This window comes from Neomonachus schauinslandi, chromosome 14 (assembly GCF_002201575.2).
Source record: "Neomonachus schauinslandi chromosome 14, ASM220157v2, whole genome shotgun sequence".
NCBI classification, from domain to species: domain Eukaryota; kingdom Metazoa; phylum Chordata; class Mammalia; order Carnivora; family Phocidae; genus Neomonachus; species Neomonachus schauinslandi.
This window is the reverse complement of record NC_058416.1, coordinates 52,126,360-52,153,077: the sequence shown is the minus strand read 5'-3', so window position 1 is coordinate 52,153,077 and position 26,718 is coordinate 52,126,360. Positions and strand designations below refer to the sequence as shown.

The 26,718-nt window shown below is 37.7% G+C and overlaps 1 protein-coding gene across 2 annotated transcripts in view; it reads left to right on the top strand.

Moving 5' to 3' along the window:
* The window catches only part of METTL4 (methyltransferase 4, N6-adenosine), a 34,718-nt gene that overhangs the window by 3,759 nt on the left and 4,241 nt on the right, over positions 1-26,718 (top strand). Inside the window, exons 3-7 of one of the 2 annotated variants that reach the window (XM_021686227.1) lie at positions 6,612-6,981; positions 8,986-9,055; positions 21,860-22,034; positions 24,589-24,695; positions 25,086-25,177. In XM_021686227.1, the coding sequence (XP_021541902.1) occupies positions 6,612-6,981; positions 8,986-9,055; positions 21,860-22,034; positions 24,589-24,695; positions 25,086-25,177 (814 nt within the window). The remainder of the gene's footprint in view (positions 1-6,611; positions 6,982-8,985; positions 9,056-21,859; positions 22,035-24,588; positions 24,696-25,085; positions 25,178-26,718) is intronic. The other variant, XM_021686229.1, reaches the window with a different exon arrangement.

Below are 26,718 nucleotides of genomic sequence, written 5' to 3'. Positions count from 1 at the left end.
TTAACTGACTGAACCACCCAGGCACCCCCCCCCATCTGTTCTTATTTATTGTTATTATCAAACATGGTTATTGAATTTTATGAAATGTTTTTTAAGCATCTGTGGAGATTGAATAGGTGATTTTTCTACTAATATTTCCCTTTGATTTTTCCTTATGTGTAACCATCCTTCTGTTTGTAGTATATATTCCAGATGACCAGCTGTCAGTGCCTCTCCTCACTCAGAGATGCATGGTAAATTATCTCCCATTTGCCTGGTGCATCATGAGGTTTCTCAGTCTGAATATTTGGAAATGGGCACCATTCTTGGCCCTGTGGGAACTCCCTGCACTATTTCTTCTGTCTTTTGGGTAGTTCTTTTCCTGGCCTTGGATAATTCCCTCATACACTTAAGCACATCAGTACTTAGGGGAATTTCTCCAGTGTGAATGCCTACAGATCTACATAGTTCTCTCTCTGGGTAGCTCTTTTCTGTCTGGTACTCTGTCCTGTGAATTCTTGTCTTGACCTCCCTATATTCTCTGCTTTGTCTACTCGCTCTGGATTTTTCCAGGGCTCTGTTCAGATTCTTCTTTCTTTTGGCCTGGAAATTTTCCAGGCAGTTGCCTGGGGCAGTCATAGGGCTTACCTATGATTTCTTTCATTGTCCTTTATTGCGTGATGTCCTGTATCTTGAAAGCTGTTGTTCCTGAGACTCCATCTTGGTTGAAAGTAGAAGTCTTTGGCTGCTTTGAATATTTTTTCTTTATCGTTGATTTTTAGCAATTTGATTATGATGTTCCTTAATGCAGTTTTCCCCTCCTCCTCTGTTTGTTGAGCTTGAATCTATGAATTAATAGTTTCAGCAAATTTGGAAATTTTTTTGGCCATTACCTCCTCAAATATTTTTTCTGTCCTCTTCATTTTGGACACTTTTATTACGTTGTTTTCAAGTGCACTAATCTTTTCTTCTTCAATACCTGCTGTTAATACAACCTAGTATGTATTTCCTTTTTGCAGTGAACAGGCATACCTTGTTTTATTGTGCTTTGCTTTATTGCACTTTGCAGATATCCCACTTTTTAAAAAATGAAAGTTTGTGGCAACCCTGCATCAAGCAAGTCTATCAGTGCCATTTTTCCAACAGCATTTGCTCACTTTGTGTCTCTGTGTCACATTTAGATAATTTTTGCAGTATTTTAAACTTTTTTGTTATTATGACATTTGTCTTGGCCATCTGTGATGAGTGATCTTTGATGTTACTACTGTAATTGTTTTGGGGCACCACAAGCTGCACACGTATGAGATGGCAAACTTAATTGATGAATGTATGCTCTCACTCCTCCACCAACGAGCCATTCCCATCTCTCTCCCTCTTCTTGGGCCTCCCTATTGCCTGAGATACAGCAGTCTTGAAATTAGGTTAATTAATAACCCTGCAGTTGCCTCCAAGTGTTCAAGTGAAAGGAAGAGTTGCATGTCTCATACTTCAAATTATTTATTAGAAGTGAGTAAGAGAGAGAGCACGAGCAGGGGAAGGGGCAGGGGGGAAGCAGAAACCCTGCTGAGCAGGGAGCCTGATGCAGGGCTCCAGTCCCAGGACCCTGGGATCATGACCTGAGCCGAAGGCAGATGCTTAAATGACTGAGCCACCCAGGTGCCCCCCCCCTTTTTTTGAGAGTGAGTGGGGCGAGGAGGTGGAAGGGCAGAGGGAGAGAGAGAATCTTTTTTTTTTTTTTAAAGATTTTATTTATTTATTTGAGAGAGAGAGAATGAGAGAGAGCACATGAGAGAGGGGAGGGTCAGAGGGAGAAGCAGACTCCCTGCTGAGCAGGGAGCCTGATGCGGGACTTGATCCCGGGACTCCAGGATCATGACCTGAGCCGAAGGCAGTCGCTTAACCAACTGAGCCACCCAGGCGCCTGAGAGAGAATCTTAAACAGGCTCCATGGCCAGCATGGAGCCCGACTTGGGGCTCGATCTCATGACCCTGAGATCATGACCTGAGCTGAAATCAAGAGTTGGGTGCTTAACCACCTGAGCCATCCAGGAACCCCAACATGTCTTATGCTTTAAATCAAAAGCTGGAAATGATTAAGTTCAGTGAAGAAGGCAGATCAAAAGCCTCATGCACCAAAGTGTTAGCGAAATTGTGAATGCAAAGCAAAAGTTCTTGAAGGAAATTTAAAGTGCTAACCCAATGAACATATCAATGATAAGTGAAATCAGCCTTATTGCTGATAGGGAGAAAGTTTGAGTGGTCTGGTTAGAAGATTGAACCAGCCACAACATTCCCTTAAGCCAAAGCCTAATCCAGAGCAAGGCCCTAACTCTCTTCAGTTCTATGAAGGCTGCAAAGATGTGTGAGGAAGTTGTAGAAGAGTTTGAAACCGGCAGAGGTTGGTTCATGAGGTTTAAGAAGCTGTCTGTATAACATCAAAAGTGCAAGGTGAAACAGCAAGTACTGATGTAGAAGCCGCAGCAAGTGATCCAGATGACATAGCTAAGATCAGTACTAAAGGTGGCCACACTAAGCAGATTTTCAATATAGACAAAACAGTCTTCTATTGGAAAAAGATGCCATCTAGGAATTTCATAACTAGATAGGAGAATGCCTAACTTCGAAGTTTGAGAGAACAGGCTGACTCTCTTGCTAGGGGCTGATGAAGCTGGTGACTTTAAGTTGAAGTCAGTGCTCATTTACCATTCTGAAAATTCTAGGGGCCTTAAGAATTATGCTAATTTGGGCACTTGGTGGCTCAGTTGGTTAAGCGTCCGACTCTTGATTTCAGCTTGGGTCGTGATCTCGGGGTCCTGGGATCAAGCCCTGTGTCAGGCTCCGCACTCAGCAGGGAGACTGCTTGAGGATTTTCTCCCTCTCCCTCTGCCTCTCCCTCTGCTCATGCTCTCTCTTTCTCTAATATAAATAAATAAATCTTTAAAAAAAAGAACTATGCTGAATTTTACTATGTGTTTGCTCTATAGGTGGAGCAACAAAGCCTGGATGACAGCACATCTGTTTACAACATGGCTTACTGAATCTTTTAAACCCACTGTTGAGACCCACTGCTCAGAAAAAAAGACTCCTTTCAAAATAGTACTTATTATTTTTAATAATGCACCTGGTGACCCAAGAGCTCTGATGGAGATGTACAGTTAGATGTATGTTGTTTTCATGCCTGCTCACACAAAATCCATTTGGCAGGTCATGGATCAAGGAGTAATTTTGACTCAAGTCTTATTGAAGACATACATTTCATAAGGCTATAACTTCCACAGACAGTGATTCCTCTGATGGATCTGGGCACAAAGTCAATGGAAAGTCTTCTGGAAAAGTTTCACTATTCTAGATGCCATTAAGAATTTGTGATTTGGGGCACCTGGGTGGCTCAGATGGTTGAGTGTCTGCCTTCAGCTCGGGTCATGATCTCCAGGTCCTGGAATTGGGCCCTGCATCGGGCTCCCGGCTCAGTGGGGAGTCTGCTTCTCCCTCTCTCTCTGCCTTTCCCTCTGCTCCTGCTCTCTCTGTCTCTCAAATGAATAAATAAATAAGAAAATCTTAAAAAAAACCCCACAAACATTTGTGATTCGTGGGAAGAGGTCAAAGTATCAACATTACCGGGTGTGTGAAAGAAGTTGATTCCAACTCTAAGGGATGACCTTGAGGGGTTCCAGACTTCAGTGGAGGACGTCACTGCAGATGTGGTGGAAACAGCAAGAGAACTAGAATTAGAAGTGGAGCCTGAAGATGTGACCCAACTGCTGCAAGCTCATGATAAAGCTTTAGTGGATGAGGTGTTGCTTCTGATGGACTAACAAAGTTATTCCTTCAGGTGGAAACTACTCCTGGTGACGATGCTGTGCACATTGTTGAAATGATAACAGAGGACTTAGAATATTCCATAAACTGAGTTGGTAAAGCAGCAAAAGGGTTTGAGAGGATTGACTCCCAGTTTGGAAAGAAGTTCTACTGCGGGTAAAATGCTATCAAACAGCATTCATGCTACAGAGAAATCTTTCATGAAAGGAAGAGTCAATTAATGTGGCAAACTTCATTGTTTTATTTTAAAAAATTGCCATGGCTACCTCAGCCTTCAGCAACCACCACCCTAATGAGTCAGCAGCTATCAACACAGAGGCAAGACCCTCCACCCACAAAAAGAATATGACTTGCTGAAATTTCAGATAGTAGTTTGCATTTTTTAGCAATAAGGTATTTTTAAGTTAAGGCATATACATTGTTTTAAAGGATGTAATGTTATCGAGTCCTTAATAGACTATGATACAGTATAAATATAACTTTTATATGCACTGGGAAGCCAAAAAATTAATTTGACTCACTTTATTGCAATAGTCACTTTATTGTGGTGACCTGGAACTAAACCCCCAATGTCTCCTGTATGGGACTAGAAATTTTTATTTTTAACAACCTCCAGGTGATTCCAATGGAGGTAGTCGAAATACGTATTTTGAGAAAGACTGCACCAAGGGGGACGAAAAAGGTAATGATTGTAGAAAAGAATATATAGTCTGATTTATAAAATACAGGCGAATCTTTTGCAGCTTACAGCCCTTGCCTTCAATGACTGATTTTATTGTGATAACTTGACTTTATTCCAGTGGTCCGGAACCCAACCGACAGTATTTCTGTGGTATGCAGTTTTTTTCTCTAGAAGCTTGATTTTTTTTTTTTAAGTAGTTTTGTGTTTCTTTAACATTCTTATTTTTTTCTGTACATTTTTGAACATATGAATATGGTTATGATAAGTGCCTTATTGTATTTTTCTACTTTTGTTCCTAATCTTTTAAATGGGCTGCAAATAAACCTATCCAGCCTTTTCTGTTTGTTCATCTCTGTTATTCCTGTATGTTTCTATTGAGTGATTATTTCTCCATAATGTGTTGCATTTTCCTGCTTCTTTATATATCTGGTAACTTTATTTTTTGTAAGACATTTCAATTTTAGCTTCTTGAGTACTAGATATTTTCATATTCCTATAAATACTCTTGAACTTTGTTCTTGGACAAAGTTACTTTGAAACTGGCTGATCCTTTTGTGGCTTTCTTTTAAAGTTTTGAAGCTTGTTTTAAGGTTTTTTAGTTAGGACCAGAGCAGTCTTTAGAGCTATTTTTCCCCCCACTCATGAGGCAATACCCCTATGAGTCGTCTACCTGATGCCTTGTAAATTAGGAGAGTTTCCATTCTGGCTGGTGGGATCGCTGTTCCCAGCCCTGTGTGAGCTCTGTGGATTGTTCCCTCTGATCATTTGACATCATTTCTTTCCCTGACCTTGGGGAGACTTGAGTGGACCTTCCTGCAGCTTTTAAGAACTGTCTCTCTCTGCAGCTCTCTCCTCTTTGGTATCCTGCCCTGCAGACTCTAGCTGCTTTGACCTTTTCAGACTTCCAGCTGCATCCTCTCAACTCAGAGACTGTTGGATTCTGAATGGGTCTCCTTTGCTGCGCTGCCGCCTGCACACCTTCTGAAGGCAGTAAGCTGGAACAATCATTCGTTTTTCCTTTTTTAGGGACCAGTATTTTTCAGTACTTGACATCTATCTAAGTCAGATAGCCTTTTAAAAAAATTACACTTTAGGGCGCCTGGGTGGCTCAGTTGGTTAAGCGACTGCCTTCGGCTCAGGTCATTATCCTGGAGTCCCAGGATCGCGTCCCGCATCGGGCTCCCTGCTCAGTGGGGAGTCTGCTTCTCCCTCTGACCCTCCCCCTCTCATGCTCTCTCTCTCTCTCATTCTCTCTCTCAAATAAATAAATAAAAAATCTTAAAAAAAAAAATTACACTTTATACTTTTTAAAAAAAGTAACGTCTGATGAAAAGTTAAATCTGACCTCTGGTATTGCATCTTGCCCAGAAGTGGAACTTAGATTTTAATTTTCTAATTATTGTAATTGTATTTTTGCAAAACCTTGTGTGTTCATTTAACAGTTACTTTTTTTTCTTTACAATTTAAGAAATATAAATTCAAAGGTAAGTTTATTTTAAAATTAGATCACTAGAAAAATTTAATATTAAATGTGATTTAAACTTAGTTTGCTTTATAGATTAGAAATTCTGCTTTCTTCTAGAAACATTTATGTTATCAAATTCATATTTATTTATTTCAAATTCATCTTAATACATTTTTAAGAATGTGTTTTATATGTGTATTGTTTGGTTATTTAATTGTAAGTGAATTTATGAAGTTTGTTTTATTCCACATTTAAGAAACAGCAATTTGAAGGTATACTCACACATTTTTGCCTTTACATTTTATCATAAAATTATTTTAGTGTAAGCTTTAAAACATTGATTTCAGGGGCGCCTGGGTGGGTGGGCTCAGTTGTTAAGTGTCTGCTTCGGCTCAGGTCATGGTACCAGGGTTCTGGGATCGAGCCCCACATCAGGCTCTCTGCTCAGCCGGGAGCCTGCTTCTCCCTCTCCCACTCCCCCTGCTTGTGCTCTCTCTCTCGTTGTGTCTCTCTGTCAAATAAATAAATAAAATCTTTAAAAAGAAATAAAATATTGATTTCAATCGATACGTTCAAATATTCAAAGCATAGTAGGAATTTCATTATTTAGAGAATTGTCTTAATGTAAATGGCCTTTTAATGTATCTTAACAAATTTTTCTTACAGATCAGGGGACTGATTTTGGATGGCTCTTCAGAGTTAATCCAAGAAGGTCTCAAAAGTGGCTTTCTTCATCCACTTTCTGAAAAATGGGACAAGTGTAGCGAGCCCATTACTTTACCACTTGATACCTGCAGTTTGTCAGAATTATGTACAATGGCAAAGCATTTGCCTTCTCTGAATGAAATGGATCTTCAGGCATTACAATTGATGGAAGAAGATATGTCTATTATAGAACAGGATTTATTTTCACGGGTTGTTGAAAACAACTCTAGCTTTACAAAAATGATTACTTTAATGGGACAGAAATACCTGGTGCCACCAAAAAGCAGTTTTCTTTTGTCTGACATTTCTTGCATGCATCCACTTCTGAACTGTAAGTAATTACTATGTTATTAGAAAAATATAATTTTTTTGTGGCCTTGGAAGTCAAGAGCTAGTCTGAATGCTAAATGTGGGTCAGCAGTATGAGGATAGAATAAATGCTTAATTTTCTCTGTGATTTTTTTCTTTTAAATTTAATTTTAAAACTCTTGACTTTTGGTTTAAAAACATTTAAAAAATTTGAAAAAATTAAAAAATAAGACTAATGAACAAAGGGTCAAAAAGTAATTGGTCCCCATGAAAGCAAATGTAGTTGCTGCTCTGTACTTAAGAATTCATGATATAATTGGGCTTGGCCAAACAATTTTATTTAACTTTTCTTTATAGCAAAGTAGGAACACTTTAGATATGAATATTAACACCATAGCCTTTTAGGTTACATTTTAAGCTGGTGTTACAGTTTATTGTCTAAAATTTCTTGAAATATTTTCCTGTATAATGTCAACAAAATTTAAAGATTGAAGTCCACATTCATATACACCTGAATTTGAATTTAGATTCTAAAGTTTAACTGTTAATCTTTGAGCTATTCACTTCACAAAACTGAGCCTCAGTTTCCTAGTTTATAAAATAGTTATGATAATAATCTACTTCTGAAGGTCATTTTGAAGATTAAATGAATTAATCTGTATCAATTGCTTATCTCAGGGATTTATATGTATTTAATAAGTCATAATATTCTAAGAAATAAAGTAGGAAAGAAATGTATTGATGAAATTTAATTTAATATGCTCTTGTTTTTTTGGATATTTAATATAAAAATTTTAAGTTATTAAATGACATAGTTCATTAAGGAAAAGCTATCTTTTAATTGCTGTCAAGCTATGTTACACATGAGTGGTTATTCATGTCACAGTGTCATAAATTCTTCAGGGTAAATGACAGGATAATAAACTAATGGGAAAATTATGTTTAAACGTTTTCTGTTCTTTTTTATTTTTGCCATTTTAATAGTTTAAAAACTATTACTTCCTCATTTTAATTTGCACTCTTTTGATTACTTGTGAAATTGTACATTTACCAAAATATACCTATGTTTATAAAAGCAGAAGGGACAGCTCTTCCTTACAGTAAAATTCCAGTTAATAAATGTAGGTGGAATGATAGAACTAGAAAGTTTCTATTTGGCAAACAACATAATAGATTTCAAAATAGTAGGTGAAAAGATGAGAAACGGGATATTTGCGCAGTCTTAAAGTATCTCTTTACAAGATACTTATTAATTACAAAGTGAAAACTGGAGAAACCTGGTAGACAACCCTTTAACCAAATGATTAAAGATAGTATCACCAATAATGAGACATTTTGACATCTTGTATTTCCTGATTATTTGGTAGTATTCTTGCCAAACATTAATAATCTAAATTTAATCACGAGGAAATACCAAACCCAAATTAAGAGACATTCTATAAAATAACTGGCCAATAGCCTTCAAAGTGTCAAGGTCATAAGTGACAAAGAAAGACTGAGGAACTTTCCCAGATTGGAAGAGATTGAGGAGACATGACAATTAGATGCAGTGTGTGATCCTGCTTTGGATCTTGGGTCAGAAAAAAAGACACCTGTAGACAATTGAGGAAGTTTTATTATGGTCAGTGTGTCAGTTTTAAGATAAATTATTTCAAAACGAAGCTTAAAAATAAAGCAAAAAAATGAAAAAAACAAAACACATTTAGGTTTGAAAGGACCATATTAATATGGCTGTCAAGACATAAAGGGCATTTACAAATGGTTGGTGTCCAGCTAAGTGACCTGTAGTTATTTTCAGGTAGTCTTTGCAAAAATAGCAATAGGTAAACTTATGTTAAAATCCCCGTGGTACTGAATTATAAGGGAAATCTCAATTTTTTTAGATTAAATTATTTTATTTGAATAGATGTTTTAAGTCCTTTTGTTGCATTCCATTATATTTGTGTCTGTAGTCAATGCACTTTAGTTTCTAAAGTGATCACCTGCAGAAGGCAGGTATTTTCTGAAATTGTGTGTTTGTTTTCAGGTAGGAAAACATATGATGTAATTGTGATGGATCCACCATGGCAGAACAAATCAGTTAAAAGAAGTAACAGGTAAGTGTAAATAAATTGTCTATTAGATACACCTTGTTTTTTTTTGTTTTTTTGTTTTTTTTCCCTTCAATTTCCAGCATGGACCCTAACGTGGGGCCTGAACTCATGACCCTGAGATCAAGACCTGAGCTGAGACCAAGAGTCAGGTGCTTAACGGACTGTCTTTTTTCCATTGGACATTCTTTCTGCTTTGTCGAAGATTAGTTGACCATAGAGTTGAGGGTCCATTTCTGGGCTCTCTATTCTGTTCCATTGATCTATGTGTCTGTTTTTGTGCCAGTACCATACTGTCTTGATGATGACAGCTTTGTAATAGAGCTGGAAGTCTGGAATTGTGATGCCGCCAGCTTTGCTTTTCTTTTTCAACATTCCTCTGGCTATGTGGGGTCTTTTCTGGTTCCATACAAATTTTAGGATTATTTGTTCCATTTCTTTGAAAAAAGTGGATGGTATTTTGATGGTGATTGCATTAAATGTGTAGGTTGCTCTAGGTAGCATTGACATCTTCACAATAGTTGTTCTTCCAATCCATGAGCATGGAACGTTTTTCCATTTCTTTGTGTCTTCCTCAATTTCTTTCATGAGTATTTTATAGTTTTCTGAGTACAGATCCTTTGCCTCTTTGGTTAGATTTATTCCTGGGAATCTTATGGTTTGGGTGCAATTGTAAATGGGATCGACTCCTTAATTTCTCTTTCTTCTGTCTTGTTGGTGTATAAGAATGCCACTGGTTTCTGTGCATTGATTTTATATCCTGCCCCTTTACTGAATTCCTGTATGAGTTCTAGCAGTTTTGGGGTGGAGTCTTTGGGGTTTTCCACATAAAATATCATATCCTCTGCAAACAGTGAGAGTTTCTCTTCTTTGCTGATTTGGATGTCTTTTATTTCTTTTTGTTGTCTGATTGCTGTGGCTAGGACTTCTAATACTATTTTGAATAGCAGTGGTGATAGTGGACATCTCTGCCGTGTTCCTGACCTTAGGGGGAAAGCTCTCATTTTTTCCCCATTGAGAATGATATTTGCTGTGGGTTTTTCATAGATGGCTTTTATGATATTGAGGTATGTACCCTCTATCCCTACACTCTGAACAGAATTTTAATAGAAAGGATGCTGTACTTTGTCAAATGCTTTTTCTGCATCTATTGAGAGGATCATATGGTTCTTGTTCTTTCTTTTATTAAATGTATTGTATCACATTGATTTGTGGATGTTAAACCAACCTTGCAGCCCAGGAATAAATATCACTTGGTCGTGGTGAATAATCCTTTTAATGTACTGTTGGATCCTACTGGCTATTATTTTGGTGAGAATTTTTGCATCTATGTTCATCAGGGATATTTGTCTGTAATTCTGCTTTTTGATGGGTTCTTTGTCTGATTTTGGGATCAAGGTAATGCTGGCCTCATAAAATGAGTTTGGAAGTTTTCCTTCCATTTCTATTTTTTTGGAACAGTTTCAGAAGAATAGGTATTAATTCTTCTTTAAATATTTGGTGGAATTCCCCTGGGAAGCCATCTGGCTCAAGAGTTGGAGGCTTAACCCATTCTGCCATCCAGGCGCCCCTCTTTAGAATCCTTTAATTTGGAAGTTCCTGAGTCTTTACTGGTGTTTCATGAAATTGACATTTCCAAAAGCAGCAATAGGAAACTAATACAACATCTGTTGATGAGTCTTGCCCAAATCAATTATTATTAAGGCAAATGCCAAATGGTGATTGTATATGTGTGGGTTTATTTTTGGGCTCTCTATTCTGTTCCGTTGATGTATGTGTGTTTTTTTGTACCAGTACCATTCTGTTTTTATTAGTGTAGCTTTTTAACATATTTTGAAGTCAGGGAGCATGATAACCTCCAGCTTTGTTTTTTTTAAGATCACTTTGGCTATTTAGGGTCTTTTGTGGTTCAATACACATTTTAGGATTCTTTGTTCTAGTTCTGTTAAAAATGCCATTGGTATTTTGATAGGGATTGCATTAAGTCCTTGTTTTTAAAAGCTTTTATTTATTTGAGAAAGTGAGAGTGAGAGAGTGAGATTGATAGAATGAGTGGGGGGAGGGGCAGAGGGAGAAGCAGACTCCCTGCAGAGCAGGGAGCCCAATATGGGACTTGATCCCAGGACCCTGGGATCATGACCTGAGCCAAAGGTAGACACTTAACTGACTGAGCCACCCAGGTGCCCCGATAGGGACTGCATTAAGTCTGTAGATTGCTTTGTGTAGTATAGACATTCTAACAATATTAATTTTTCCAGTCCATGAGCACAGTATATAGTTCCATTTATTTGTGTTGTCGTCAATCTTTTTCATTTTATACTCTTCAGAGTACAGGTCTTTCATGGGTTAAATTTTTTTTCTAGGTATTTTGTTCTTTTTGATGCAATTGTAAATGGGATTGTTTTCTTGATTTCTCTTTCTGATAGCTTGTTATTAGTGTATAGAAATGCAACAAATTTCCCCATATGTTCATTTTGTATCCTGTGACTTTACTGAATTCTTTTATTCTTTTTTTTTTTTTAAGATTTTATTCATTTATTTGATGGAGAGAGAGAGTACATACAAGCAGGGGGAATGGCAGGCTAAGGGAGAGGGAGAAGCAGGCTCCCTGCTGAGCAAGGAGCCCGATGCAGGAGTCGATCCCAGGACCCCGGGATCATGACCTGAGCCGAAGGCAGATGCCCAACCGACTGAGCCACCCAGGTGCCCCTATTTTATTGGTTCTAATAGTTTTTTGGTGGAGCCTTATGGTTTTCTATATATGATATTATGTCACCTGCAATTAGTAACAATTTTAGTGCTTTTTCAGTTTGGATGCCTTTGATTTTTTTTTTCTTGCTTAATTGATGTGGCTGGGATTTCCAATACTATGTTGAATAAGTTGTGAGAATGGGTATCCTTGTCTTGTTTCTAATGTTAGAGGAAAAGCTTTCAGCTTTTCACCATTGAGTATAATGTTAGCAGAGGGTTTATCATATCTGGGCTTTATTATACTTGGTATGTTCTTTCTATACCTGCTCTGTTGAGGGTTTTTATCATAAATGGATGTTGTATATGTCAGATGCTTTTTTGCATCTATTTAATGATCATATTTTTATCTTTAATCTTGTTAATGTGGTATATTATGTTGGTAAATTTCACTGGCTCATGGAGTATGATCCTTTAATTAATGTATTTGGATTTTGATTTGCTAATATTTTGAAGAGAATTTTTACATCTGTGTTCGCTGGGGATATTGGCCTGTCTTTTTTTTAGTGGTATCTTTGATTCTGCTGGTCTTGTAAAATGAGTTTGGAAGCATTTCTTCCTCTTTAATTTTTTGGAATAATTTGAGAGGGATAGTTACTAACTCTTCTTTAAATGTTTGGTAGAATTCATATATGAAGCAATCTGGTCCTGGACTTTTGTTTTCTGGGAGTTTTTAAATTACTGACTCAATTTCATTACTTGTAATTGGTATATTCAGATTTTCTATTTCTTTTTGATTCAGTCTTGGAAGGTTGTGTGTTTCTAGGAATTTATGTGTTTCTTCTAGGTTTCCTGTTTTGTTGGCATATAATTTTTTTTAGTAGTCTCCTATGATAGTCTCCTATATATATTTTTGTGGTTTCAGTTGTAACTTCTTTTTCATTTTTGCTTTTATTCCTTTGAGCCCCCTTTTTTTTTTCTTGATAAGTCTGGCTAGAGTTTTTCAATTTTATCTTTTCAAAGAATCAGGTTTTAGTTTCATTGATCTTTTTTATTTTTTAATTTCTATTTCAATTATTTCCACTCTAATCTTTATTATATCCTTCCTTCTACTAACTTTGGGCTTCATTCTTCTTTTTTGAGTTTAGGTTAGATTGTTTACTTGGGGTTTTTCTTGTTTCTTAAGGTAGGTTTGTATTGCTATGAGCTTTCCTTTTAGAACTGCTTTTGTTCCAATTTTGGAAAGTTGTGTTTCCATTTTCATTGTCTCAAAATATTTTTTTTTTTTTAAAGATTTTATTTGACAGAGAGAGAGACAGCGAGAGAGAGAACACAAGCAGGGGGAGTGGGAGAGTGAGAAGTAGGCTTCCCGCAGAGCAGGGAGCCCGATGTGGGGCTTGATCCCAGGACCCTGGGATCATGACCTGAGCTGAAGGCAGACGCTTAACGACTGAGCCACCCAGGCGCCCCAATTTTTTTTTTGTTTGTTTTTTTTGTTGCCGCCTTCAACATTCTCTCATTATCTTTAACTTGCAATTTTATTTATAATATGTCTTGGTGGATTTCTTTGGTTTTATTTTATTAGGGACTCTATGCTTTTTGCATCTGATATGTGTTTCCTTTCTCAAGTTAGGGAAGTTTTCAGCCATTATTTCTTCAAATTTTCTGGCCCTTTTCCTCTCTCTTTTCCTTCTGGGACCCATATAATATGAATGTTAGTATGCTTGTTGTTCCAGAGGTCCCTTAAAACTGTCCTCATTAAAAAATTTTTTTTTGCTGTTTTCACTATTCTCTCTTCCACATTGCTGATTCATTCTTCTCTATCATGTAATCTGCTTTTGGTTCTTTCTAATGCATTTTTCATTTCAGTTATTGTATTCCTCAGCTCTGATTGGTTTTTTATATTTTCTTTCTCTATGTTGAAGTTATCACTGTGTTCTTCCATTTGTCTTCTGTGTTTGATGAGCATCTTTATGATCATTACTTTGAACTTTTTATCAGGTAAATTACTTATCTCCTTTTCTTTAGGTCTTCCTTTTTTTCTGGGGTTTTATCTTGTTGTTTTGTTTGGAACGTATTTCTCTGTCTCCTCATTTTATTTGATTTCCTGTGTGTGTTTCTATGAATAGCTGTAAGAGCTAAGTTTCCTGGTATTGAAAGAGTGGCCTTATGTAGGACTGCCTGCTGCGTAGACTGTATGCCTGGTAGCTTTGGCAGGCGGCCTGGAGCTGGAGTGGGCATGACTTGGGGGTCCTGGGGCATGTTGTGCTGTGGCCATCTCTGTGGAATTACTGGAGCAGAAGTGGGCTTAAGGATGTGCTGTGCTGTGGGCGCCTGGGTGGCTCAGTTGGTTAAGCAACTGCCTTCGGCTCAGGTCATGATCCTGGAGTCCCGGGATCGAGTCCCGCATCGGGCTCCCTGCTCGGCGGGGAGTCTGCTTCTCCCTCTGACCCTCCTCCCTCTTATGCTCTCTGTCTCTCATTCTCTCTCTCTCAAATAAATAAATAAAATCTTTAAAAAAAAAAAAAAAAAAAAAAAGGATGTGCTGTGCTGTGGGCACAGGCCAGTTGGGTCCTGGAGGGTGTTGTGTCAGGGCTGCCTTGGCAGGATGGCTGGAGCTAGGGCTGATGTGGTTGGGGACTGGGGGTGTACTGTGTGGGGGCCGCCTTTGAGGGATGGCTGGAGCTGGAGTGGGCCAGGGGTCTGGAGTGTGCTGGGGTGGCCCTACCAGGTTGGTAAAGTACCTGGACCCAGCTTATGTTTACACTATGAAGGTAGATGCAGAATGTAAAAATGGCGCTTGCTGGTTCCTCTTACCCCAGTGAGAGTTCCATTGGTTCTCTACCTTTTTGTTGGAGGCTCTAGTGTTAGTACATGGATTTCCTTCATTTATAGTCTGTTTGCAGTTTAAACTGCTATGTCTGAGGGCAGGTGAGCCTGTGCATTGGCCTCTCATTAATATCCTTCTCTACTGCAGGTCACCTAGTCAAGACTGGGGTTCCTGTTATGTCCATATTTCTCCTACTTTTCCCTATTGGTCCCTTTATTGTTTGTTGTGTAGAAGCTGTGCAATCAGCCTTCTCTTCTTCATCTGGAGGAATGTCTCTGTCTATATAGGTATAGATTTAGTGTGTGGGAGGAGATGAGTTCAGAGTCTTCCTGTGCCACCATCTTGGACCCTCTTAGCAAATTTTAATGCTTTCGGTCTGTTATTTATTTATTTATTTATGTTATGTTAGTCACCATACGTTACATCATCAGTTTTTGATGTAGTGTTCCATGATTCATTGTTTGCGTATAACACCCAGTGCTCCATGCAGTACGTGCCCTCCTTAATACCCATCACCGGGCTAACCAATACCCCCTCCCCCCTCCCCTCTAAAGCCCGGTTTGTTTCTCAGGTCCATAGTCTCTCATGGTTCATCTCCCCCTCTGATTCCCCCCCTTCATTTTTCCCTTCCTTCTCCTAATGTCCTCCATGCTATTCCTTATATTCCACATAAAAGTTAAACCATATGACACTTGTCTTTCTCTGCTTGACTTACTACACTTAGCATAATCTCCTGGTGAGTGATCTCTTTTTTCTTTTATTATTAGATTGTAAACATTAGATTGGGTGCTCTTTGTGAGAAGGGTACTAATATAGGTTTTTTTTTTTTTAAGATTTATTTATTGGGTTCCTGGGTGGCTCAGTTGGTTAAGCGACTGCCTTCGGCTCAGGTCATGATCCTGGAGTCCCGGGATCGAGTCCCGCATCGGGCTCCCTGCTCAGCAGGGGGTCTGCTTCTCCCTCTGACCCTCTCCCTCTCATGTGCTCTCTCTCTCTCTCTCATTCTCGCTCTCTCAAATAAATAAATAAATAAATAAAATCTTTAAAAGAAAAAGATTTATTTATTTATTTGAGAGAGAGAGAGAGAGTGAGCATGAATGGAAGGGGCAGAGGGAGAGGGAGAGAGAATCCCAAGCAGACTCCACTCTGAGTGCGGAGCCTCACTCGGGGCTTGATCTCATGACCCTGAGATCACGACCTGCTCTGAAACCAAGAGTCCAATGCTTAACCGACTATGCCACCCAGGCTTCTCAGGTTTTTGAAAACTAGATTAAATTAACCATTTTAGGCACTTTAAAGTGTGCAGTTTAGTGGCTTAATTCATTCATAATGTTGTACAATTACTACCTTATCTAATTCCAGAATATTTCTATCATCCCCAAAAGAATCCCTGTTCCTCCTGTTTCCCCTCTTTGCCCAGTCTCTGCAACCATTAATCTTCTCTTTGTCTCCATGAGTCTACCTTTTGGGACATTACATATAAATGGAATCATATGACACGTGGCCTTTGTGTCTGGCTTACTTCATTTGATATTTGTTTTCATAGTTCATCCATGTTTTAGCATATATCAGTACTTCCTTTTAATTGGTGCATAATATTCCACTGGATGGATGGATGGATGCATGCGCACACACACACACACATACATACATACAACATTTTATTTATCCATTCATCAGTGGGTGATGTTTGCATGGTTTCCAGCTTTTGGCTATAGTGCTGCCATACATTTGTGTATAAGCTTTTCTTTTTTTTTTTTTTTAAGATTTATTTATTTGAGAGAGAGAGCGTGCATGCATGAATAGTAGGGGCAGGAGAGAGAGAGTGAATCACAAGCAGACTGCATGCTGAATGTGGAGCCTGACATGGGCTTGATCTCACAGCACTGAGATCAGACCTGAGCTGAAACCAAGAGTTGGATACTTAACCAACTGCGCCACCCAGGCGCCCCTGTACAAGCTTTTCTGTGAACATGTGTATTAAAGAATTTGGCCTTGCCCAAAGTTTCACCTTTGCCTTCAGCTTCTGGGAGGGAATCTATACCTGTGCTTGGGTTGGGGGGGAAGTTGGGAGACTGGCTATATAAATAATCTTAGGGTGGGGACTGCTACACGAGAAAGGCCAACCATGTCATTTAGGGTAGGCTTTGGGTCCCAGTGATATTAGTCAACCTGGAGACTGAGTTCAACCACCTGGGCAATTAGTCACTCTATTTTGCCTATGTAATGCATCTCCAGTGAAAACTCTGGACTCTGAAGCTGGCTTAGCAGTACTCTGTGTGTATTATCACACATAGATGCCAGGAGGGTAATGTGTTCTGATTCCATGGGAGAGGACCATTGGAGGCTCTGTATTTCTGTGTGTATTATCACACATAGATGCCAGGAGGGTAATGTGTTCTGATTCCATGGGAGAGGACCATTGGAGGCTCTGTATTTGTAAGCCCCCCAGACTCTGCTCTGAGTTTCTTCTTTTGGCTGATTTTAATCTGTATTAAACCGTGATAACCTTTATGTGATAAATTGTAATAAGCCATCTCTTTTAATAAGCTGTAAACATGATTATAATAGCTTTCAGTAAAGTTCTATGAGTCTTTTTGACAAATTATTGAATCTCAGAGTGGTTTTGGAAACTGCCCGAATGTCTAGTTGATTGTACAAGAGAGGGCAGTCTTGGGGCGCCTGGGTGGCTCAATTGGTTAAGCGACTGCCTTCGGCTCAGGTCATGATCCTGGAGTCCCGGGATCGAGTCCCGCATCGGGCTCCCTGCTCGGCAGGGAGTCTGCTTCTCCCTCTGACCCTCCCCCTCTCATGCTCTCTCTCTCTGTCTCATTCTCTCTCTCAAATAAATAAATAAATAAAAATCTTAAAAAAAAAAAAAAGTTTGATTGTACAAGAGAGGGCAGTCTTAAGGCCTGCTCCATCAGACTTCGTAGTTGCCTGCTTCCAGACAGCATGTTTTCATTTATCTTGGGTATATACCTAGGAGTAGGGTTGCTGCGTCACATGGTAACTCTGCCTTTAACTCTTGAGGAACTACTGAACTATTTTTCACAGTGGATGTGTCATTTTACATTTTACATTCCCACTGGAAACATATGAGGGTTCCAGTTTCTCCACATTCTTAGTGACACTTATTTTCTGTTTTGTTTGTTTTCAGTTATAGCCATCCTGATGAGTATGAAGTGATATCTGTGGTTTTGGCTTGCATTTCTCTAATGACTAATTATATTGAACATCTTTTCATGTCCTTATTGGCCATCCTTATATATTCTTTGGAGAACTGACCGTTCAGATCCTTTGCACATTTTAAAATTAAGTTACTTTTTGTTGATTTCTAAGAGTTCTTTATACATTCTGGATGTTAGGCCCTTACCATATATGGTTGGCAAGTATTTTCTCCCATTTTCTCTTGTTACCTTTTCACTTTCTTTCTAGTCTTCTCAAAGCACTAAATTTTACACTTGGTTGAAGTCCAGCTTAACCTATTTTTCTTTTTGTTGCTGAGCATTTGGTGTTGTATTTAAGAAACCATTGCCTTAATCAGGGTCACAATGATGTACACCTATGTTTTCTAAGAGTTTCAACTCTCACGTTTAAGTCTTTGATCCATTTTGAGTTTAATTTTATGTATGATGTGTGGTAGAATCACAATTTTATCCTTTTGCGTTTGGATATCCAGTTGTCCCAGCATCATTTGTTGAAGACTGTTCCCAGTTATTTCTCATTATTAGAGTTAAGTGTTAAATTCAAAAGAATCAAAGAGTCCAATTTTATATTCTTTGGTAATGTGTTCCAGTTTTCTGTAAGAATTTTTTTTTAAATACTAAATTTAAATTTCATTTGCCTTTTATTTTAATGAAAATTGATAGTTTTTTTATATGTTATTCTTGAATAGTCTTTAGAAGTTTTAAAAAAGTAAATGCTTGATCATAATTAGCAATATCTTTGGAGGCAGCTTTTATAATTCTGAAAAATAAACTCATTCCTTTTATAATATTTTATGATACTTTTACATAAGCATGTTTTGAAATTTTTTGTTTAAAATATTTTTTTTGAAATTTTTTGTTTTTTTAGCTTGTAAGTATATGTTTATGATTTTTTGGTAATGATTTATCGTATTGTTTCTTTCCTTCAACTTTTGATTTAAAAAATTCCAAACTTTGAGAAAAGTGAAAGAATAATACATGAATATCAAATTGCCTTTCCTCTAGATTCACCCGTTTTTAATATTCTACCACATTTGTGTGTATTTTCTTTCTCCATCCCCATTAATTGCCATTAATAATATTATCAAATACACATTATGTGTGTGTGTGTGTATATATATATATATATATATGTATATATATATATTTTTTTAACCTCTTCTCAAAGTGTTCTTTTATGGCTATATTTTTCTTTTCAGTTTTCAGATTTAAGCTCCAGTCAGGGATCACACATTATATTTGGTCTTTATTTTTCTTTTCTTCCTTTAATGCAGAATAGTCTCCTGGCCATTTTTTACTTTTCAGGATATTGACTCTTTTTTAAGATCCCATGTTCCTTTTTTGTAGATTTCCTACCATTTGGATTTGTCTGATTGTTCCTTCATGAGATTCAGGTTAAATATTTTCGGTAAGAATGCTACCTTAGTGATAAAGATGCATATTTTGGAATTTGCTCAGTGATTTCTAGGAGATTAAAACTAAAAAATGGAATATTTCATTCCTCCCCCCTTACCGCACATCAACCCAACTAAATAAAATCAAGGCAATCAAAGAATCTGCAGTTATTGGGAACATCAAACTTCAAATTTTTGACCTGATGTTTTTCATACTTCGGCAAACTTAGTTTTTTTAAGTTATCACTTTGATTATAAGAAATGCTAGTCTACTAGAAGAGCACTGGTCTGGATGGTAGGAAATGGGTGCATGAGATATGAATTGTTTTACTCATTTATTTAGGAAATACTATTGATCATATCCTCACATTATACAGTTGCTATGTGTGAGAACTGGATTCCAGTGTTTATTGCATTTGGCCATTAGGATGTCATTTACTTTTTTCCAGAGCAGGTATAGTAGTAGAAACCTCATTATAGTCAACTGAGGAATAAAATAAAGGAGACAAAGTAGAAAGATAAATGCATACCAGTCCTTAGCTTAGTTGTAGAATTGAGGGAATTTCTCTTCTCTCTTCCCCTCCCTACCTCCCCTGTTTCTCTCTTTTTCTTCCTTTAAAACCTAGGCTGATGGTAAGGAACTGCTAGAGAGGTTGAGACACAGAAGGAGAGGAATAACTAGCATTGTAAGATACCGGAAGATGGGAATAAGAACACAGCTGGAGGGGTAAGCTTTAGATAGGTGAAGCCGTACCATTTGATTTAAGAGGAAATGTATACAAATGGATAAGTGAAGGTATATAAGGAGAGAGAGGGGGTTAGGTAGTTGAAGGGGTCAGGTGGTCTTTATTTTTACTGATACATGAGTTAACTTCATCTGCCAAGAGTGAGTTTAGGTAAGAGATTTGAAAAGAGAAGAGGGTTTGTAGTTGACTAAGGATAAGTAAAAGAATTGATGAGTCATTTTGAGAGCCTGAGAATGGGTTTAATTGACCCAGTTCTTCACTTCTGCATTTTTCTCCCCATATGAAGAGGTTGAATTGAATTGTGTGGAAGCTGGGTTGAATTGAAGATTAGAGGTTTGAAGGAGCTGTGGGGTGAAGGGTTAAGGGGTGGATGGGAATTTAGGGTGCTAATGAGAGGGCAGTGAAATGATTGGTAGTCTGTGGAGAAGAGGTGCACGTGTGCAGGAAGAAATGATAGACTCAATAAAGTAGAGGAATGGGGCACGGTTTGCTTTGATAAGGTCAAAGAATAGGTTAGGGATAGAAGGTTACAGCCAGAGATAGATCAATGTTTAGTTTCAGAGATGGAATCAGTGTGAGTAATGATGAGGTCCAGGTTAAGGTAACTGGAATGGATTATTGGGATGAATGCAATTGTATTTGTTTAGGGGAAGAATAGTTGAGGTTTGCACATTATATAAATTGTGCCTTGAAATTGCCAGGATAATGGCAAGATTTGTGTTAGTAAGGTAGAAGGATCTTAGAGCTTAAAGCTTCATTGATTATGGAGAGTGAGAAAGAAATGGGTTCAATAAAGAACATTACATTCTAGCACAGCCAGATGGCATATCTCTCAGAGAAGTGGATTTTATGCAAATGTGGAGGAGTTTTAGCCTGGAAGCGGCTAATAGGGGAGCTAGGAGAATACGGACTCTCCTCTCTCTGTTGTGTGTATTGGGTGTTAGAGAAAGGCCCACATTCATTAGATTGGATTTTGTAGAGCAAGTAGTTCCAGCAAGAGAAACTAAACTTTATGCTATTAATGATTAGGGGGTGCAAGACTATAGAATTTTTTTTTAATGAAAGCATGAGGGTTTCTTTCTTTTCTTTCCTTTCTTTCTTTCTTTCTTTCTTTCTTTCTTTCTCTTTCTGATTTTATTTATTTATTTGAAAGAGAGAGAGGAGAGAGCACAAGCAGGGGGAGCAGCAGAAGGAGAGGGAGAAGCAGGCTCCCAGCTGAGCAGGGAGCTCCATGACTTGAGCTGAGGACAGACGCTTAACCGACTGAGCCACCCAGGCACCCTGAAAGCATGAGGGTTTCAAAGAGCCAGTGGAATTGATTGGAATAAGAAAGAAGCAGGATGGGGTGCCTGGGTGGCTCAGTCAGTTAAGCATCTGCCTTTGGCTCGGGTTGTGATCTCAGGGTCCTGGGATCGAGCCCCACGTTGGGGTCTTTGCTCAGTGGGGAGCCTGCTTCTCCCTCTCCCTCTGCCTGCTGCTCCCCCTGCTTGTGCTCTCTCTTTCTGTCAAATAAATAAAATCTTAAAAAAAAAGAGAAAGAAGCAAGATGATAGATTGAGGGTTGAAAATACAGTGGAATATTGAGATAGTTTCAAGACTCACTGTGATGGGGTCCCTGTGTAATGTACAGATTATGGAAACCAAACAATGATATTTGATTAATTTTGAATGGGAGACAAGCATATTAGTGAAATTACTGAAATGTAATACATTTAGAAATGATAAAGCTAGCCTGACAATTTTATCTTATTAAAAATGAAAAAGGGTAAATTCTGACTTGCATGTAATAATGTGTCCACTGGGTGTCACTGTGGCTTCACGTTTAGTTATACAAATAAACAGGTACAGGAGCTTTGTGGAGTCAATATTACATGGGTCTTCTGTCTGCTTATTTTTCCTTTTTGCAGTGAATTTTGCTAATATCTTTTTCTGTTTTTTTTTAGGTACAGCTATTTATCACCATTGCAAATAAAGCAGATACCCATTCCTAAACTGGCGGCTCCAAACTGTCTTATCATTACTTGGGTGACCAATAGACAGAAGCACCTACGTTTTGTAAAGGAAGAACTTTATCCTTCTTGGTCTGTTGAGATAGTTGCTGAGTGGCACTGGGTAAAAGTAAGTTGAAAAATTAACTTATTTGTTAATATAGTGTGACATATAAGTCACATAAATATAGCATCTAATTTTTAATACTTAACATGGCACTGCTCTACTTCTTCAAAACAGTCTATTTAAAACTTTTACTTTGATACTAAATACTTGTTTCTTTTTGATGCTAAATACTTATATCTTCTTATTCTCAAAGGCTTTTTACTTTTTGTTCTGTGTCTTTTTGTGGTAGAGTCTCAAACTGCTGGCCTTAGGAAATATTTGATTCAGGGAGATATCAGGATGACATTCTAAAAAGCTCTGATGTCTGTAGTTAAAAAACAAACAAAAACTTTGGAGAATCTATCAGGAAACATAGAAATAATTTTGTCCTTCATCTTCTTGCTCTTTACGCATCCACAATTTCAGTCACCCTTTGTAGGTTCTTTCCTGTTTTTTTTTTTCTTTTTTCTTATGTTGCTGGGGATGGGAGGGAGAATAGCTAAGTAACCCAGCATGGAAGAGGTGGAAAGAACCAAGAACCTTACATACTTGAAATTTTAACTTAGGTCCTCAGTGCCTTATGTGCTGCTGTGCCTATTTTGAAAGAAATGACTCCAATTCTTGGATTGGTTGAATGATCTTTAATTAATCTCTGTTTACTATAAAGAACAAAAAAATACAGAAAAATAAGGCATCAGTTCAGAGTCCATTGGACATCCTTTTAAAGATGCGTTGTCTGGGGCGCCTGGGTGGCTCAGTTGGTTAAGCGACTGCCTTCGGCTCAGGTAATGATCCTGGAGTCCCGGGATCGAGTCCCGCATCGGGCTCCCTGCTCGGCAGGTAGCCTGCTTCTCCCTCTGACCCTTCCCCCTCTCATGTGCTCTCTGTCTCTCTCATTCTCTCTGTCTCAAATAAATAAATAAAATCTTAAAAAAAAAAAATAATAAAGATGCGTTGTCTACTTAGATGAATTTTGCAAAAGCCCTCCTACATTTCAAAAAGATAAGCCAACTTGTTATCAATTGAATGTTTAATATTTGTATAGCTGATACGTTCATTTTAAACGGGAGAGTTCTATTTTTATGTACTTTGTATGTATTTTGTGGTATACTGGTATATCTTCTAAAAGGTGTGTATATTGTTTATTTGCACCTATTTTAATGGACTTAGCACACAAACATTAACAGTGGTATCTTTGCTTTTATAACATACTTTGGGCTTAGCTTTGGTTGATTTGGTATATAGGACATTGATGGGAATATAAAACTCCATTCTACCCTGTACATTATGACAGTTCTTTTATTGTCAGAGATGGGGGTCAAAGTCAGGAAAAGGGTACCTTCTGAAATCAAAACCAGTAAAATGTTAATACATAAAATCTAAGACTACCCTATTCATTTGTAGTACTAATCAGTATAAGAGATGATATGATAAGCCTAGAGTTTAAAACAAAAATACAGTATATTGTATGAAACACTGTTAGGTACCTATATGTACTGTTATAACAGAAGAAGTAATTTGCATTGAATATAAAATATATCCAAATAATAAGAATTTGCCTGTATTTATACAGCACTCTGTGGAAGAGATGCTGTCTCTCCTGGGCCCTAGAGGTGATAATAGGACTTTACTGATTTGGCTTCTTAGTTATCTTGATATTTAGTAAAAGGTTCAATAGATAATAGCTGTGAATATTCTGATGGTGAAAATATGTATTTTAATGGCTAGTTAATTGATATTGCTATTATAAATTGTTTTCAATTTGATTAGCTTTAAGTGAGTCTTTGAGAGTATGATCACTCCAGGATGAAATGACAAAATTGAATTTCTGGATTAAAATGCCAAGGGATTAGACTAAGTATTGTCTATCTTATCAGTCTCTGAGCTTTTTTTTATTACTAATTCTAGCTCTGACAGTATTTAATGACACTGTATTCTGTAAAGTTTAATAAGATATACTTTATTATAATCCACTTAGTCACATTGCCAGTAATCAATAAATATTATTTGAATGAATAAATGAATTAATGATAACATGGTTTCAGGAATACATTTTAATGAAAAGTAGATTTTTATGTGTAAGATGATAAAGTGATATTTAAAATATGTTAGTCCCTTATAGCTGCTCTGTCCAAGTGATGCTCACTAGCCATGTGTGGCTCTTTAGCACCTGAAATGTGGCTTGTCAAAAATTGAATTGATGTTAAGTGTAAAATATACATTGGATTTCAAACACCTAGTATGAAAGAAGAAATGTAACATACCTCAGTAACTTTTTGAATTTATTACATATTGAAATAGTATTTTGGATATGTGAGACTAAACTAGATATATAATTAAAATTGCTTCCACATTCTTCTTACTTTTTTTAATGTTTAATGTTAGTAGAAAATTTAAATTACTCATGTGGTTTGCATTTGTGGCTTACATTTATTTTTATTGGATAGCACTAGCCCAGAGGTTTAATTTCTTTCTCTTTGGCAGAAACTGTATAGTGATAGAAAAAAAGCCAAACTCTTTCCTGGATATTTACAGATGTATGGTTCTATTTTGTTTTGTTTTTTTTGTCTCCTATCAGATCACCAATTCAGGAGAATTTGTGTTCCCGTTAGATTCTCCACACAAAAAGCCTTATGAAGGTCTTATACTGGGGAGAGTTCGAGAAAAAACTGCTGTACCATTAAGGTAGGAAAAGTGATTTTTCAAAATTGTATAAATGTATACAAAATTGTATAAATGTATACAAAATTAATAGTATAATGATCATTGATTTTCCTTAATTTTTACATTTTTGAAAATCTGAAAATGGCCCAGACCAGAAAAGTGTGAATGGTATGGTACATGAAATTTTATATTATCTTTTATCTAGTGTATAAGTGTCATTATTGAAGAAAAGGAAATTTTTGGTAATGTCTCAGTACTTAAATTGCTGATTTACATTATTGCTTCTATTCTTGAATTTATTTTTAAATTCAGATTCTATTTGAAAGGTGAAAAAAATCAAGGCAACTGTGACTTATATATGAAAAATTGTCCTTTAAAATATAATTTACTTTGTTGCTTTGTTTTAATTAGGAATGAAGATGTAAAAGTACTTCCCATTCCAGATCACAAGTTAATTGTCAGTGTGCCCTGTACTCTTCATTCACATAAGCCACCGCTTGCTGGTATGTTTTTATAAAATAGAATTGTTATGACGTCTGTCAAATTGAAGAAAGGATTGAATTTAGTATTTGAATGGTGTAGAGATTTGGAAATTAAATTGGATGTTTTATTTTTGTTAATACTCTAAAATTTTACAGCAGAATTTATGAATAGTGTTTTTATTTATTTTGTTACAAAAGCTTTATTGTTTTCATTTGGTCCCTGACTTGAGAGAGGGCTCTATGATGGTTAGAGGGCTGCCTAGTGGCTGCAGGGAGAGGCACAGGCAGAAGCTCTGACATCAGGGGGATGTGGAGGTGCCTGTCAAAGGCTGCTGGGCTCTGGAAGCTCCTAGTTGTGCTTGAGGATGAGCCTTTTGAAGAGATACTTGACTGGCCCGGCCCAGCCCAGGACCAGCCACCAACCAACCTGTGGAGGTTAGTCAGGTGGTCACCCAAGTTCTTGATGAGTTTTGCCCCCTCATCTGGAAGTGGCTCTCCAGGAAGTCACACAGATGGGGATTTAATGGGCAGAACCCAGAGCATACATATCCAGAAGGGCCTGGTTCAGGTTGTTCTTCAGGGCCGTGCAGCTTCCATGGCATCTACGGCTTTGCCTCACTCATTTTGGGAGAGATTCTTCATGTTTTGGAAAGGGCGTGGCTGCCGCACTGGTTTTGCATCTTCTAAGAGATGCCTGGCCAACTTGAGGAAGAAGTGCCTAGGCCTTCTGGAGTCACATCGTCACAGTCCAAATAGAAGCCCTGAGAGGTGGATGTAAGAGGTCTGCAAATACAGGTTGACCAGACAGTTAACAGTGGCCTCCACCTTGGGAGAATTATTCTGAGGAATCTGGGAGCTCACCGTTTGTCAGCAATAAGGAGCTAACCACAAAAAATGGGGTGGCTGGTCCTGGAGGTTGTTCCTGGAAAGGAGATTGGAAGGTGGTCGGAGGGTAGTCAGAGATTGGAAGAAGGGGGTCCCTGGGTCTGTTCCATCCAGAGACTGTTGAACAAGATTATTGAACCGTTGAAGCAAGAGATAGGTTTGTGGGATTGCCAGCTGTGCTGTATAGATTAGTTTTATTTCACCTCTGCTTTTCCTTTTATACCATTTTTTTTAGGTTCCCCTTATTATTGGTTGTTACTCCCTCACTGTCCTTGATAGACTAAAGACTGTTGGGGCAGCTAAGGATTGTAGTTCTACTAGGGGCTTTATTTCACTATGAGGGCTCTATCCCTTGCTTGTTTTGAAACCAGGAGCTCAGAAAAGCAGACAGAGAGAGATAGTGAGAATCCCCTTGATACTTGGTAGAGATTCAGTTTTATGTTGAGGTAGTGTTGCTTTTCTGAACTATTGGAAAGGTAATTGCTGCAGCCTAGAATTCTTACTAGCCTTAATGCTTTATTTAGTAAAATGTTCATCATTCAGTGAAACTAAGCAGCAAGGAATAATGGAAAGTTTTAGCTTTGGAGATTGACTAACATGAGTTTGAATCCTGGCTCTGCTACTTAATGAGTTACTCTAACCATTTTTTACCTCAGAGTCCTCATTTAAAGAGCGAC